The sequence below is a fragment of the Brachyistius frenatus genome, unplaced genomic scaffold, assembly GCF_029030835.1.
Source record: "Brachyistius frenatus isolate BFR_SWC_R1_liver_20210118 unplaced genomic scaffold, ASM2903083v1 Contig_8, whole genome shotgun sequence".
Taxonomy (NCBI): Eukaryota; Metazoa; Chordata; class Actinopteri; family Embiotocidae; genus Brachyistius; species Brachyistius frenatus.
Window position 1 is genome coordinate 8,352,120 of NW_027210607.1, and position 17,440 is coordinate 8,369,559.

Sequence of the window (17,440 nt, forward strand, 5' to 3'; positions counted from 1 at the left end):
CTCTGCCTGTGTTTGACAGGAGAAAAGTTTTTGGAAAGCCTCACACATTTTAATGGCTGTGGAAAAAGTGAGCTCATTGTAATATAGTAAAGGCACTGACAGCGAACAGGGAGCAGAATGAACCATCCCACAGTTTGTGGCTGATGCACTTAATACTTACAGCACAGAGTGGTCACTCAATAGTTGAGCATAATCCATGAAACCCACTTCAGGAGTATGATAATCAGTAGTTGTATTGCAAACATAGGACTACTGAACAGACCTTTGTCTCAGTATCATGTGTAAATAGGCTCTTTCTTATGAGTATATTTCTTCTTTATATTGAACATACATACTGTAAATCACATGTACTCGTGCAACTATTTGTCAGCCTGTATCTTACTATCTTATATATTTTTTTTTTTTTTTTAAGGAGAAATAAAGGAATATCCTCTGGTTTTCCACTCCAAAGTCAAGTCATCGGGTTACAGCAGTGCCCCAAGGTACAGTCCTTTAACAGAGCAACTTTTTGCGGGATAAAAAATTAAATTCTGGTTTATTGGATTGTCCAAAAATTTAACAAATAGCATATTCAAAGCACCTATTCAAGAGACAAAAGTAAAGGAACTTAATTTTTCCTTTATCTTTGATATCCTTATTTTTTTTAAGTCATAATCAGAGAGATTTTCATGTTTAAGTACCTTCCTGTCACCGAATGAGATAATAAAAACATTTCTGTCTTGCTTTATTGTTTTTATTTTTCAGAAGGGTCATGTTTTCACCCAAAACAAATGTTATGAAGAATTCTTCCTCTAAAAAGGCCAACAAAAATACGTAAGCAGCGCAGCTTACTTTCACTTAAACTACAGTGTTGTGAACCTTTATTGAATGTATGAACTGAATGTAAATATGTTTTTGTTATTTAGAGGTTTACTCCTCAGAGATTACCCAGCAGACAGTGCAGCACCAACTATTCCATGTATTGATCTAAGCATTGTTAACAAACAAGTCTCATGCCTTCAGTATTCAGGTGAGTCCATTGTAATAACTTTTTTTTAAAAGCAATTATCCAACCTGTTTCCCTGTTTTAACATTTAATTTTTGTGTGTTTAACATTACAAAATATATGTGAACAAAGATAATGATAACTCTTAAGGCAAAATAGCCATTCATAAAATTTAAGTACGTAATGTGAAGTTTTACATGAAGAAAAACCTCCATGTTTCTTCTTAACGCTTGACCAGATTTATAGTAAATATCATTGTAACTGTTCCATTTAGGTACCAGCCATAGTCTATCTATCCTCAGACTTGGGATGATTGTGGTTAGGTCTGTGTAAAGTATGAAGTACTTGAAGTCCATGTAAGCCCTTAGTCGCAAATCGACAACCATCGCATTATCGTATGTCAGAACAGTGCAATGATCATGATTCTACAACATGGAGGCTCTGAATGATAGCATAAATCTATTTGAATTGCAGAGTCCCAATAGAGCCTCAATTCATATGTTATTAGCATTAACAGAGTTTGAAGTAGAAAACTGAAAAAAGTTATACACTCAGTGGAAACTTTGAGTTACCTCTGTACAATCTAATGCTATTCAATATGACAGAACCCTCTCATTGCATATATTTGTACGAAACGCTTAATATTTGATGACATTATTGAAAACGTGTAAATTCAATTATCTTCATTACTGATGTCATTGTTAAAGGTGATGTTGTGCTGAACTAGATTACAGAGGTGTTGATCATTATTTGCTCTTTATTTACATATATGAGGGAGGCTGTGTATTAGAAACATTTGTCAAACTAAAGCTGTCTATCTACAGTATAAACACAATCAGTTATAATGTACAGCTCCACGGCAGGTTCCATAATAACAGCATTATAGGTTAAAAAAAAAAAAAAAAAAAAAAAAAGCCTCATAAAAGTAGACCTTACAACACAACAGTTGTATTGAATTCCATTACATTGTGGATCTGATAAAGTACAAAGTGTATATTGCAGTATTGCCCATCCTCTAATGGGAGGATTAAGGTAAAACAGTGATTTATGAAACACGATTGGCTGTACATTGTTGCTGAATTCTATTTTCAGATGTAGGTTCCTCTGTCAGACAAAACACTTCACTGTTATGTTTAAAAACCGCTCTCCTATTCTTCATAGTAATAAATCAGCTGTTGCCTGAAAATTCCTGAATGAAACAATTCTATGTTTCCTTGTTCCTCCAAGGTGACGGAAAACAAATCCTGTGTGGTCTTGGTGACAGCTCAGTGTTATTGTACAAGTCCAGCCTTACTGCCAGTCCAACTGTCTACGTAGGTGGGTGAAACAGACATAAGTATCACTACCTTTTAAACCCCTGCTGTGCTTTATAATAGCTCTTGTTCACTCCACTTTTTTTGTTGAAATTACACCTGAATGTTTCTTTTATTGAAAGAATGATTTATTTTATTCATAATAGTTGAAATATGGCTTTATTAATTGACTCTTTGCAAATGAGCTTCACATTTTAGAGTTACTCAAGGTTGAGACCCATGTAGGATGATAATATTATGAAAATCATCCTCAGCTTGGATTTAGCTCTGCCTTATTTGTGCTATTGTGACCATCTTTAATTTACTTTGAAATGGATCCATGGCTCGAGATGAAAGATTTAAGGACAATCTGAATTCACTCACTCTAGTAAAGGTATAAAAAAAGAAAAGTTGAAAGGGGCACATTTTCTTCTGAGACTTTCTAGGTTTAAAACTATAATGTCCTTTGTCTGAGCGATCCTTGGCAGCGCAGTTAACAATGAGGGGCAAAGGAAGGATACCCCATGTCAAGCAAGTATTTCGCAGTTGCTAGCTCAACTCCAGCTGGAACTCAGCCTCCACAAGGGGGCAGCAGAGATAACAGGACAGAAGTTGAGGTGACGTGGAGGTCACCGTGCACCTCTTCTCTCCAGTCAGCCGGGCTCTCTGAACAGTACCATAAAAGTAAATGTTCTGGCCACATGCTGTATTAGCAGTTTAATTTCCATTTCTCTCTGTGTACGCAGGGCATGACAAGCCAGTGAGCAGTGTGAGCTGGAGCCTCAGCCGACAATGGTGGTTGAGTGCGTCAGAAGACCTGTCACTACGAATCTGGACCCACTGCAGCTCGGAACCTGCCATTATCATGGTAAATGCCTCATGCACACACACTGGTGCTCATGTTTTACTTTCAGTCCCTGTCACCACTACATGCCCTAGCTTCAGCCATAATGAAGCCTTCACTCACTCATTACTCTCAGTCCAAGTCCTAACCATAAAAAACTGTGAAATGAGGACCAGCCAGAGTGACGTCATGTTACAAAAATGTCCTCGCTGTAACGCTCTAAAAACTAAAATTTGTTGAAAAGTAAAACAGATACACATTTTTCACTGTGGTTTTAACGATGGCTGTGATTGCTGGAATGATGTATTCCTCGTGTTTCTCTGTCATTCAAGTGTGGCTGAATTCGTACCCACAACGTTTTGCCAAATGTTCATATTTGATGTTCTTGAGAGTCTATTGTCTCCGATTTGGATTAAAAGTTGCACACTATATTAAGACATGCGTGGTGCATTGATGGTAATGGAAAGAGTGTATTATGTTGTTAATGCAGATATGAGATGCTGTAGACTAGAAGGGCACACAGAGAGTGCAGACAACATCTCTATGATATACAAATCTGCAACAGTAAACACAATAAAGTAGAACTGGATGAAAATCGACATTTTATATTGTATTATGATGAGACTAGGTATCATCTTAAATTTTACATATTGTAATATCGTGAGTTGGCACAATAGTTGTCTTTTCTTGGTTTTAGGGGCATTACAGTAAAGAGATGTAATTTTCTGAATTTACCACACTGTTCTATTGTTTGCCTTCACCCACTTAGTCATTAAATCCACGTTACTGATGATTATTTATCGGAAATGTCATTATGTAAATATTTTGTGAAATCACCAATAATCATTTCTACAGTATCGTTGCAATATCAATATTGAGGTATTTGGTCAAAAGTATTGTGATTTTTGATTTTGTTATTATCCCCTAGTATGCACTGTACATACTGTATGTCTGGGTATATTTACATTTGTCGTGATGTCACAGTAAATACAGGTCCAGTTTTTTTCCTATGAAACCACTGTCCCTGAGTGCTCCATAACAACAGCTTGCTGCATTACGCTCGAGAAAGTACATATGTGTCCCTGATTCAAAATACACTAGCATTTAATGGTTTCTTCTTTGACACATGCTCCACCCTTCCACCAATTTTTATGAAAATCTGAGAAGGTAGTTTTTCTGTAATCCTACAGACAAATAAACAAACCAGGCGCACTGAAAATATAACCTTTTTAGCTGAGGCAAAAATTATCATATTTGTTTAGTCTGTAATGCATTAACAACTCAGTCATAGCACACCTCTCCAATAGCGTTTCCATTTGGTCATTTTTGTGACTTTATCAGAACGTATCTTTGACATATTGATATAAAACTGGCTAAATTCACCTTTTCTAATAAGCCTGATGGAATTAACAAACAAGAAAGCTAAAGTGATAGAATGGTGAAATTGTGTATTTCTTGGCTCAATGACAGCAACTCTGTCATTCAAAGCATCTGCTAGATTCAGGACATCCATGTGGTCATATGCAGACCCTCCTTACTTCATTGGGTATCACATTTAAGGAGACAGTCAGAAGTGTGTCTACCTTCCCATGACAAGTAAAAACAATGGTCTGTCTTCAAAAATCAAAGGTCTCCTCATAGCTGATGCTAACCATCCCTGCTTCGCCTCACTCAGTGAGATTGTTTTGAGCTTGGCTGGGTCTACAGTCTTTGACTGCTTGGAGTTCTTGTGAAACAACTTGGCAACAAATGCAAGTCTTTTCAGGGACAAAAGCTTATGATGGGGTGAGCCAGAAGTACAAATAGCTTTGCACAGTTATACTTGAAGACTCTAGAAATAACCTCAAATGACCGCATGATATTTTTTGAACTTCTGTCTTTGGAAGTCTCCACATGTCTGATATTTGGTAGGTTAGAAAATGTGTAAAGCTGGGCAGAGAAAGCTCAACAGCCCGTCTGCTTGCTTCTATAAACTTGATAGATTCTTCTGAGGCTTAAGGAGAACAAAGTTAATTTCCCATCCAAAGTGTTTCTAATGAGGATGCCTTTTCCTCGGTTAATGCCTTTGTCCTTTTAAACAGATTCTTTGAGTCTCCTTTTCTGTGTCTTTTAACTATGAGGACATAAAGCCTGAAGATTTTGGTTGCAAAAATGTATCAGGGATATCAGAATTGAGCAAACATTCAAGATTCACATAGTTTCCCATGAATAACCACAAGTTTATTGTTTATTTAATGGGGTGAGCCTACTGCTGTGTGCAGATTATTCGTTCACATTTGAAGGTTTTGTGTGCATTAGATTGAGAAAATAGCTATACATATACAGTACAATATTTAAGTATTACAGCTTTTTCCTGATTTCAAAATTCAGCTGTGAATTTAAGTTATCCAGTCAATATGGAGATTTTTGTTGGGCAAAGTTGTTAAGAATCAAACATTTTCTCAATCTGTCCCTTTGCATCAAGGGATGTTACTAATTAGAAAAGAAAATCAGAAAAGAAAAAACCATTGGTGAAAAATATTCTTCATAACTATTCATCTCATTGCATTAAAGTAGTCTATGTCTTTTTTTAGTAATATACATTCTTACATCACAAATGTGTCCATAATATAAAGATATTAGCTTGATTTTTTTTTTTTTGTCTCTATCTTCCTTCTTTTAGAACAACAATACGTTCTCCAAACCAATTAGAGGTGCTCAGTTTTATTACCTCGACAAATTTCTCCTCCTGGCATCTGGGTCCTCTCTATACATGTACCTGTATAATGTGGACATCACGCGTGACGACATAAAAAGGTAATCACAAGTCATTTTACATGAATACACGCTGACATAAATAGTGATACATAAACTAGCTATTGTTGTTGTTTTTTTTTTATTGGTTTTACTCATTCATATGTAATATATTATTCTAACATTGAAGTTTTATGCTCTGTACTGTAAAGAACAGTTAGACCAGTAGAGTCGTGGTAAATATTTTTCTTTTGGTGTAAAGTTGAATCTCAGTTTATACAGCTGAGTAAAAGTGCTTGTTATTTAGCGTAACTATGGGGAATCAGGAAAAACCTTTACTGATAAGGCTTCAAAGAATGCATCAACTCATCGTATTAACATCTTAGTTATGCATGTGTTGTATGATTTTCAAGTGTACTCTTGGCCTGTACAAACATTGTGGAAATTTTATGAAGAAAATGTGATAGAATTATTATATTCCATCTCTGTATGGATATACTATATCTGCTGCTTAAAGCTGCACAATAGGACCAGTCTTGTTTGCCTCTAAACAGTAACAGTAAAAGGTTAAGTGATTTTTTTATTTCCAAGAACATGAAGCACACTTTCAGGCTAGTTGGGCCATTTTTTAGAGATTCAAACCAATAATCTGCCACTTTTCACCTTCACTCAGTCAGTTATTAAAATAATGACTTCTGATGCAAATACAAATACTCTGCCAAAATTGCAGTACAGATAGACAGAGGAAAAAAATATTAATTTGTTTTAAAATGTATGTAATCTATTTAGAAAGCGGACAGAGTTGCTCACTAGCTTTGTTACTGATTTGATGGGGGCCTGGCTTTATTTAGCTGCTACCGCAGACACTGCTGACACTCATTACCACCCAAGACTGCTGTGTACTGTAAGCTGTCAGAGGTTCTTCTGGAGGAAAGGAAAATTACAATAAAGGGGCCTCTATACCCTCCTCTCGCAGTGAATGTTGCCTATTCATGTTTTTCCTCTAGTTATTTGGGTGATGCATTTTGGGAATGGAAACACATCAGCTGTCCATCAGTAAACATTGAAATCAGAAATCCTTTGCCTAAGGTAGTGCCTCTTACTGAGGTCCTACAGCTGTATAGCTCAGACAGGTGACGGCTGAGTCATTATGTGAACATTTTGCTCATATACATATCTGTATTGGTTTAGAAAATGATGCTAATAACGACTTTTCTTCTTAGATATCAACAACGGAGTGTCATCAAACTGGCAAGATGCTTTTCAACAACATCAGCAACAGACATCACTGCCTTGTCTGCAATCAATGATTTCCTCTCTTGTATCCTTTTTGTTGTTGTTATTGTTCTTGCAGCAGGAAGTGTTGAACTTATGCTGACAAAGTCAACCTATCCCTTTTTAACTCTGAGCATCTGGTTGGACAAGTTTCATGTCAACAACAGCAATCAGTCTGCACTTCATAAAGTCTTAACACATTTTGCTTGAGGGCTTCCACAGCTGATTATACCTGTAAATCATTTGGTGTCTTTAATTTTTTAGGAATGTCTGCATTCCAACCCCTTGTTAGTGTTTATAGTGCATTTACTTTCCAATAAATGCACTGAACAGAGGTGCATTGGAGTGCGGGAGATCCTGTCAGGAATAGTTTTACACCTCTGTGCAAATAGAAAATAAAAATACAATGATCACATAAAAAAAAAATACATTTTATATATATATACTCTGTGTGCGTATGTATTTTAATGATATTTTGTGTATCATTAAAAGGAGTTAGATCTAGTCAGATAATGTAAAAAACATGACCATGAAAGACTGTTTAGAAAGTTAAAATAATGGTTTGCAAAGTTGCAGGTAACCACTAACCTTTACAATTGATATGCCTTTGTATCATAGCATGGAATGATAGAGGCTGTCAACAACAAGGTACATGCCCCTAATACTGGCCATGAAGAATATGGGAAAGTCATTGATCAAATATATAATACGTTATCTTTTTGGAAAGCTGGTCTACAGAAAATAAATGTCCTAGATGAGAAAAATAAATGTCATTACTTCGCTTAAAAGCTGCTTCAGATATTGTCCTGGTGTGTGGTTCAGATCGGTCCATACAAGTATTTGACATGAACAAAGGTACAGTTGCCTCAGAGCTGCCTGATGCCCACAGCAGAGCTGTCCACTGCATCACACAGAACCAGGTGAGGCCATTTAAATGTTCCTGTGGCAAAACAAACTAAACCAAATAGGAACTAAAATGTTCCATCCTCTGTATGTATATGTAAGATTACATATTATCCTGTTAAGTTGTGGCGTCAATGACAGAAAATGTGAGGTGATGTACAGAATAATGAATTTCAATATGTACAGAGCAGCAGTTTATTCAATGGACATTGGAGAAATAGCTGTAGATGGCAGTATCCCCTGCCCCAGAGGAACAGAATTCAATAGTTTTTTTAGGAAAACTGGAAACAGCTGAAGAAGTGAGTGTGATTGTTAAACTGCAAAATTATTTCATACTATAATTTGTTCCACTGTTTCCTTCTTTTATTCTTAAAAGGTTTACTTCAAACCATGTGCACTCGTATCCCGAAAATGATACTTTTCTTTAAAATGATTTCAATTACTAAAAAACAAACACTTTCTAAGACTCATCATTTTTTTCCTCTGAGTTTTTAATAAATCTGCTTCACAGAGTTTTTCTAGTTGGTAGTTTGACTAAATCTTCCATTAACCTCTGGCCTTTGTGAATATATAGAGGCAGAGACATCTCATCACTCCGCACGCAGACTGAATGACGTTTAGACCTAACCCACACAGCAAAAGAATTTGCTTGGCTTGGCATCAATTGGTACTGCGAGCCCCATCTTCCATCTTATTCTTGAAGGGTCTGCTAGTTGGCAGTTGTTTTACGGTTGCATAAGAAATCTATGAGGGTTTCGCGAGTTACATAAGCCACAGTTCGTCTTTGAGGGAATAAAAGTGTTAGTTTGTGGTGTGAATAAAAAAAAAGGTCATGGTTAAAAAAAATGTCATGGTTATCCAAAAGCTTCCATGACAGACAGACAGGATGTGCCATCATCAGTATCATTCATCTTGAATATAAGTCCCTGGTGCATTAGGATTAAGACTGCCATAGGGGATGGCAGGAGGATATTCCATGCTGGATGATGGCCTTGCAGTAATGCTGTTCCATGATGCAGTTTGGGTTTATGTGGCTTTACTTCCACATCACTGTCTTGAACCAATGTGGACCCAATTTGCTGGTGTCCTACAAGTAGACAGTTTGGGCCTGTATCCACAGCCAGTGTAGTGCTACAAAGACTATTGCATCACTCAAATTGAAACTATAAAAACCATACATTAAAGTCTGTTTCTGCATATTTTTTCCATTTCTATCTCATCACATTTTACAGTAAAATGAGCATCATGGGTTCTCTACATGTATGGTTATATGATTGCGTGCCAGCTTTGTAACGGCAACAAAACTATACATTACTATACATCATAAAAATATGGAGTGTGTGCGTGTCTGTGTCCAGTACAAAGACGACGAGATCAGGAGAGAAGCTTCTCCGTGTTTGAGTAACGTGGGTAAAATTTGTGAACCTTCAACTCTTTTTCAAACCTCACATTAGCCGGCGGTGGCAACAGTGTTCATAAGGTAATGATGAGAGAGGTTATGTGTTGTGTGTTGGCTGGACCAAGACAAAGACGCTTCATTTGTGCTTGTCAGCGTGCCTGTGTACAATGCCCCAGTTGCATTGTGTGTCAGTCCAAGGACTTCAGATCCTCTGCTGAGTGCTAAACAGTGGAAAATAAGCCTGCAGCCCTTTTCACAATCACAACCACTCATTACCGAAGACGCGCTTTTTGACACACACAGTGCACGTGTTGCTGCTGCACTCTGGCACCAGTTTTGATTATAGATGTGGTGGTAATGGAAGCTATTTCCTCCATCTTTCCGCAGATAACTGAATCAAGTCGGGTAGAAACACATCAGAAGGCGAAAGACAAGAATCCCTCAGAGTAAACATCACGTCATCAATGAATCCATTTTGATGTATTTGCGTACTTCCATGTTTTGCCTTGATCAGTCCAGTGGAGGAGGAGCTGCCGTGGCAGTTTGTTCGGTGTGCGTGTGTGCTGGTGGTGGGGGTGAGAGGGAGAGGGAGGGGAAGAGGGAGAGGGAGGGGGAGAGGGATCACTGTACCCATTGAGCCTTCACTTCTGTATTTGGACCTCTAACACTGAGGCCAGCCTGGATTAGCTGGATACACTGCAGCTAGTGGCCTGGATTAAGTACATTAACCCATTCCGCTGCGATTCACTCTTCAGCACACAGCTGACCATATTCCTTCAACCCAGAGGTGCCTGTTCTTTGTCACACCAGCTATTGTGTGTGCTATACATTGTGGAAAGCCAGCGGTGTGTTGTTTCAGCTTGGCTATTGCGTCAACATGGTGTTCTCCGCCTGGGTGCCCATGGGCCTTTGGGTGCTGTTGGGTTAGTACCTGCGGATCAGAGGGATCGCCCCTGCCCAGAGACTGCACACATAACATCACTCTGCCCTCCCCTCTTGCTTTCTCATCCCGAGGCAAACCAAACATCAGGAACTGTAGCATGAGAGGCAGCTTTCCCCACTTCAAATTTCCATCGCCTCTTCTGCAAAATTCACCTGGAACTCATCAGAGCAGAGGACTTCTCGGAAAATGGAACTGGAAATGCCCTCTCAGACTCCCGTTCTCACACTCTTAATGGAAATCTAAACAAAAAACACCCCCACCGCTCCTCTCTTTTCCTCTCCCTCACTCACACGTTTCACTATATCATCTGATAACTTGGTTTGGAAGGCGTATATGGAATTTATCTAAAGATATGCAGTGGAAACATTTTTAGCTGCAGCCAATCTCATTGTGGTAGATAAAGGATGGAAAATAATACAAAAGACAGATTAATGACAATCTTTCTTCAATTGCATTTTTATCCAGACCTATTGTGCTTCAATTGTTTTTAATATCACCTTCTTTTTATTAGTATATATGCTACCTGGAATAATAATGTGAAAAGTTTTTGCCAATACAGGACACGCAGAAAAATAATTTTCCAGGACTGGACAATAACAGCAGCTGATTTACAACCAATTTCAGTCAAGAATGTGCTGACTAAGCAGTTTTATTTATCGTGTATATTTTAAAGGGATCCGTGTTCAGCAGCCAGGCTCCAGACTCATACAACCTCTTCCTTACCAGTGCAGTTACCGATGGTCTGAAGATTTGGGACCTGCGTACACTTAGGTTCGTATTGATATAATACTTTCTGTGGGAATTGTAATTCATGCACTTTTAATGTGAAAATCTGTCAAAAAGAAAATAGTACAAGGAAGATGCTATTTGTCTATATAGTTTCCTCAGACTTTCTAGAAAGGAAATAATGTTCAAAACCCCTGAACACAATATTGTTGGCATTTAATTACTGAATGGAGACAACAAATAAAGTATTCCTTTGCTTTTTCCATGACATTTTGAACATTGCCTAATATTGCTATATGGAACAACTTTCTTTGTCATTATGAAAGAATATTATTTTGGCATAAATGTTACATGTTACATCTGAATTCAACCTAAATATGAGTCCACTTAAACTTATTTGAGCCCTCACACTGGCTGTTCAGCTGCTTCATCAAATGTGTCAAATACCTCTGAGCATTAAATGTCCAAATACAGAGTGCAAAATTTCCTTATATTCAAACTACATCAACATTTTTCTTACGCAAACATTCCTCAGTTGATGAGTGAATCGGCAGTTGTTCAAATTCCAAAGCATAAAGCTGTTATTTGGCTCTGCACAGCAAATATCCATATTAGGCAGATAATTCAAGAAGGCCCTTCTGGATCTCACAATGTTCTTTTTGGCCCGGCAGAAGGTATTATTGAGTATTTCATTCTTTCATGTCTGAGACTGCTTCCATGTTTAACTCTGTGTCCCAGACTCCATCAAAACCCTACTGCTATCTGATAAATATTTGTGCCTCGTTTCCAGGTCAACTCCTGGTTTTGAGAGCTTTTATTAAGCATCCTTTAGCAGATGCAGTTCCTCTGAGGTGAAACACATGGATGCATTAAAGCAATATGTCGAGTATTTTTTTTTCATTTTGTCAGCTTTTCCAGTTATTATTTCAAAGTAGCTAGTGCAAACCACAAAATGAGTTATAGCATATAAATTAAGGTTTCTGTGTATTTCTCTTTATGTGAGATTTGCAGCCAATGAAAGTCATTAAGTGAGTTCCAGGTTTTATGTTCATCAGAATCACTTATGTTGTAACAAGTAAGTACTGAAGTACATGCCTGGAAACACATTGTTTTTATGTGTTTTTACATATAATTTTCAGATTATTTGATCATTGCAATCAAAATTCTATTTTCATCTTTGTGTTAGACTGGCTGCAGAGAAACATTTTTTGTTTATTTTTCATGTGATTTTGCTGAACTGACCCTTTAAACTATTCAATGAACTTCAATGAAATATTGAGATACATATAGCTGTTGTTGTTAGTGCCTATTCCTAACTGTTATAGTGATGTTTAATTTAAGCACGAGAAAACCACCATGAAATGGAACTTTAGCCGATAGGCAGATAATAGGATATTCTCTCACAAATCTCCGTAATGAAATAAGAAGTCACGTTTAGTTTGACAGCTTCAGTTTTGCCCGATCTGTGCCATTTTATCAAGAAAATGTCATGAATTAATGTTGTTGTTTTTTTTAGGACTTGTTTTTCATAAAGATGAGTGATGACCACGACCATTGTGCAGCACAGTCTAGTTTCATAATCAGACACACAACTCCATTTGACTGAACCACTATATTGGTTAAAGTTTTTTTGTTTTTTTTTAAATCCCCCACCCTTCACTCTCCACTTGTATTTTCAAAGTGATGAATGTGTTTTAGTGTGCACTGTTCTAGTTAATGGGTACACATCAGGATTTAGCATGCTTTACAATCAGATCCTTTCAGATGCTGATTCTAAAGATAGGGAGCAGATGGTTCCTCTTTAGTTCAGATATGTTATCCCCTTAAATCAGATTGACCTTCCCTTATTTCATAAATAAATGCTTCACAATAAATTCGGTGAATAAATATATCAATATGTCTGCGTTGAATACAAAAAAATACTACAAGAAAGAGCAAAGCATTCACCTGATACGCACTGAAACAGTTGAACATTGGCAGCAAGTAATGAGCTATGATTAGCCGATTGATTACCTTGATGACTACCCAGATGGATTCAGTAACCACACAGGCTCCCACTCAACAGGAACAGACCCTCCAGTGCAGCCTGTGTTAGTCATCAGAAAAATGCCCAATAGTGATCACTCACACAACATGGAGAGTGTGTGTGTGTGTGTGTGTGTGTGTGTGTGTGTGTGTGTGTGTGTGTGTGTGTGTGTGTGTGTGTGTGTGTGTGTCTGTCTGTCTGTCTGTCTGTCTGTCTGTCTGTCTGTGTGTGTGTGTGTGTTTCAATATTTCTGAATTCAAGTGAAATTGTACAAATGTAGGAGGATTTACCAAAACTTCTGCTGTTTTTCATTGCATTTTCTCTCTCTGGAGACCGCTTTGCAGTTGTCCATCATCATTACACTCAAAGCTCAGGGCTGTCTTGCCTTCATTTTGTTGCCTCTATTTTTTCCCACTTGATTGGCTACACAGTCAGTCATGCCCAATTTTCATTTGCTAGCTTATCATTAACAAGTCTGTAAGGGGTTCTTTACACTTTAACGACTTGACAGAAGAATATATATTTTGTCCCTTTTTTGCAGCATGTTCTCAGTTGCTGCAAGACTTTGTAACTTACTGTTTTGAGGGCTGTATGGGCCGATGTCATAGTGAGCTGACAGCACGCTGACATTATACTGGACAAATTAAATATACACCATACAAAATATAATAATGCAAATGAACACCACAGGAAAACAACAACTAACGAAAAGAGAAAATTCCATAGAGCTAATTCAACACTTCTCTGGTGCAGTCTTAATGACATTTAAACATTGGCTCCATAAAGTTTGAATTTATTGCCTTGCATTAACTTGCATTTTACATTAATGTGTATCCTATGTCCACCTCATGTATGTCTCAAGAGCTCACTGGTACTGGCTATATCACATTTCTTTATGGTCACCAGTGAATATGACCTACTTTTAGTCCAGCTTAATGACATTAGCATGTGAATGTCAAAGCCATGTTCTCATTGCCAACATGCCAGCCCATATAGAGACGCTGGCTTAGCTGACTGTGAGTGGTATTGTAAAGACATTACATGCTGTTGCAAACCAAATGAAACAGCACAGAAGTTGTGTGAGGGGGGCCATTCATCATTTACTACGCTCTCTTTCCTCTGTTTTGCTTGAGTCATGCTCAAATCTTTGCCCTCAGCTGGTTCGAAATGTGAAGTCTGCAGAGTGGCATTCTCCTTACAGTTCGTAGGTGAATGCGTTGGATCGTCAACAGATCACTTCAACATAGACTTCAAACAGACTTTCTTGGTACTCAGAATTCTGGGTAACATAATTTTAGTAGATTAAATGATATCAGTTTATACAAATTATTATGTATTCATAATTGACCATTGGAATAAGACAAGACAGGAATTATATGTAAATTGATTTTAATCCCACAGCGAGCCAGTAAAACTTGGTTTTAAGAAATACAATCTGTGAGTGGTGATGTTTTAACCAGTCAAACATTCAGTCGCTCTTTCACATCAAGTTGGTTTGAGTTTATTAACCTCATTCATTTCTCACCACTGTGCATCTCCTCCCCAGTTGTGTGCGGCGCTATGAGAGCCATGTCAATCGCTGCCATCCGTGCTCGACAGCCATCTCACCATGCGGCCGGTTCATTGCCTCAGGCTCTGAGGATAACTGTGTAAGTAGTAATCTGTTTGTTTGTTTCTTTACAGCGTACTGTAATTACCATGACAATTCCTAATTTTCTTTATTGCCATGAAATTGAACAAGGTGACAAAGCAATTAGGGAGGCTGCCCATCAAAGCCACATGTATATTATAATCAACAGATGAACGAATGATTAAAAACATTATTTAAGGAGCTGTGTAAGGTTTTGAAATAGAAATGTTGTTGTCTAAAAGCCTCAACAAGATTGTTTTTAAAGCCATTGACTGCAGAATTCCTCCTCCAGCTTCACTGGCTCACTGTGACCTAAAGGATAAACTTTAAAAGTCTCCTCCTCACATTCAAAGGCCTTCATGATCTAGCCCCCTCATATCTCCGAGATCTCTCCCATATCGACTCACCCCCCTTCCCCTGCCATGTTTTTTTTCTTGTGTGGCACCCCAAGCTTGGAATTCTTTCCTCTCTTTTATCCGTCTACTCAACTCAATCACACAAGTTAAAACTGCTAATACAACTTACCTAGTAAAGGTGAAAGACAGCAGGAAAACAGCAGCATATCTTTGTCAGTTTGAACTTTATTTACGGCTAGGACTGTTTGTAGTTGACTCAAAAGATTTTTGCTGGGGTTCAAGCCTTTTTCCAAAGACGTCGAATTCAACATTCATGTCGAAGCAGAACTGTTTAATTGCTTTCCCAGACTGTGCCTTCTACTTGCTTTAAGACGTCTTCAGGAGACAGCCTCCCTTTTCCTTATCCATCTCTCTTTTCTTCTGGTGTACGTGCTTGTTGAAAGCAGTGGAATAATATATGCATGCTGCTGGTTATTATTAAGTATAGGGACTCAGCACAGCACGAGCATTTGAGAGCATCTCTGTCGAGATCGGACATTTCCAAGGTTTCTTGGAAATTGGGAGAGTATACGGTAGTGAGCTGCATCGTATTTATTTGTAGCTGCCCTGAGACTTCCATAAGCCAGACACATTTGTACTTGTCCTAATATATCAAAAAGAAATCATGGAAAAAAAAAGAAAGAAAAAAAGGAATCCGAATACTTTAAAAAGACTCCCTAGATCATATTACACATTTTCCCCCAAAAAATAGGCCAAAAGCAATCCAAGTGGAATATGATTTCAGTGTGGTCGTGGTTATATATACAGTTTAAAGATATGTGCCATTCACCTTATTTTCCTCTTCTTATAATTTGATGTTGAATTGATTATTCAGAAGATAACGGTTTTGTTTTTTAAATATATTAATCAAGATGTATGCCCGGTGATTCAGTTTTCATACCACAGCCACTGTTGCTCCTGCTCTCTGCTCCAGTTACTGTTGACACAAATTGATACATCAGGGGATCCATGGGATATTTAAGCATTCCTCAAGGAAGTTTTTTTTCCCTCCCAATATATAATTCCCATCTAGGCACCATACACTTCATATGCCTTAGACAGGAGTCACTCTAACCATGGACCTTTTGACAGAACTCGCTTGAAGCTTCTTTGTTTCGTTTTTTCAAGGAAGCATAATGCAAAACAGCTGCAGGAATCTGATGAGTCGTCGTCTGGTAACAAACATCCCCACATCTGGTTTTATCTGTGGTCCTGGCACTGAAGCAAATGAATTTTTTGTCTTAAAATGTAGTGATTGTATTCAGGAAAAAACTGGTGCTAACAAGCTGATAACAGTCAGAAATCTACTGTAAGGTTTCAGTAGTTAAGTGTTGATTCTAAGAGGATTACTCAAGCAGCACGCAAATGTCTTTTAATTCACCCAAAGTCGAGTGTAAAATCCTCACCCATTTAACACCCACAAAGATGAGGATTAACAAGGCTTTTACAACTAAAGCAGAAAATAACTAATTCATCAGCAATGGCTCATTTAAGATTGTTAGTCAGTGTCAATGACCGCTTCATTTTAAAGGGCTAAGTATTTTGTGTGCTATGTGTGTGACAAGCTTCACCATGAGTGCTGTTTTTTGTAAATTGTATATTTTCTGGAGTTTATAATTGAAGCTGCATTCAGCACCCAGCCTTCAGAAACTGCTTTGTGCATCACAAATGTTCAATACTTTAACACAAGCATTTATTCCAGCACTTTGATCAGGAAATCAGGAAACTTTGATTTTAATTTTAGACTATTTAATGTCAGAAAATACAAAAGAAACATGAGATAACTAATAGGTGAGTTTTTTTGTATACTCCATATTTAGTTTGTAATTTAAAAAAAAAAAAAGTTTTTTTTCATACACAGTGGAACGTATCTCCAGTCATTTGAATTTGGCAGTTGGGATAACTGATTCTGGCAAAGATATTGTACATTATGTGTCTGATTGCTGATATTAACATGAGCCAAATCGCACTGTCAAGCCGATCTCTGAACACAGTTACAAACTCCCGTTGCTCTAATCAGTGTCATAATATTTACAGGAAACTATGATGTAGAGTATTCAAAGTGTTCAGATGGAATATTTGATTATTCACTCCAAACAATCAATACTAGCTGTGCTAACTGCACGTGTGTTGTGATGGAAATCATGGAGATGAGGAGAAGAAGGCAGAGGAGACCGCTCTGGGTGACAATGCAGTGATGTTTATTGGCAGCAGCTCCATCGAGGAGAGAGGCCACAACGTGTGGCCGTGCCCGGTTGCTAAACCTCTCTGTTTCTACTCTCACAAGGG

At 37.8% G+C, this 17,440-nt stretch overlaps 1 protein-coding gene across 1 annotated transcript in view; it reads left to right on the forward strand.

Annotated features, from left to right (window-relative positions):
- wdr27 (WD repeat domain 27) overlaps window positions 1-17,440 on the forward strand; it is a 41,628-nt gene that overhangs the window by 12,272 nt on the left and 11,916 nt on the right. The window contains exons 13-22 of the mRNA XM_069690241.1: window positions 413-482; window positions 745-813; window positions 906-1,009; window positions 2,213-2,302; window positions 3,024-3,145; window positions 5,784-5,917; window positions 7,078-7,175; window positions 7,928-8,049; window positions 11,048-11,145; window positions 14,673-14,775. Coding sequence (XP_069546342.1) covers window positions 413-482; window positions 745-813; window positions 906-1,009; window positions 2,213-2,302; window positions 3,024-3,145; window positions 5,784-5,917; window positions 7,078-7,175; window positions 7,928-8,049; window positions 11,048-11,145; window positions 14,673-14,775 — 1,010 coding nt within the window. The remainder of the gene's footprint in view (window positions 1-412; window positions 483-744; window positions 814-905; window positions 1,010-2,212; window positions 2,303-3,023; window positions 3,146-5,783; window positions 5,918-7,077; window positions 7,176-7,927; window positions 8,050-11,047; window positions 11,146-14,672; window positions 14,776-17,440) is intronic.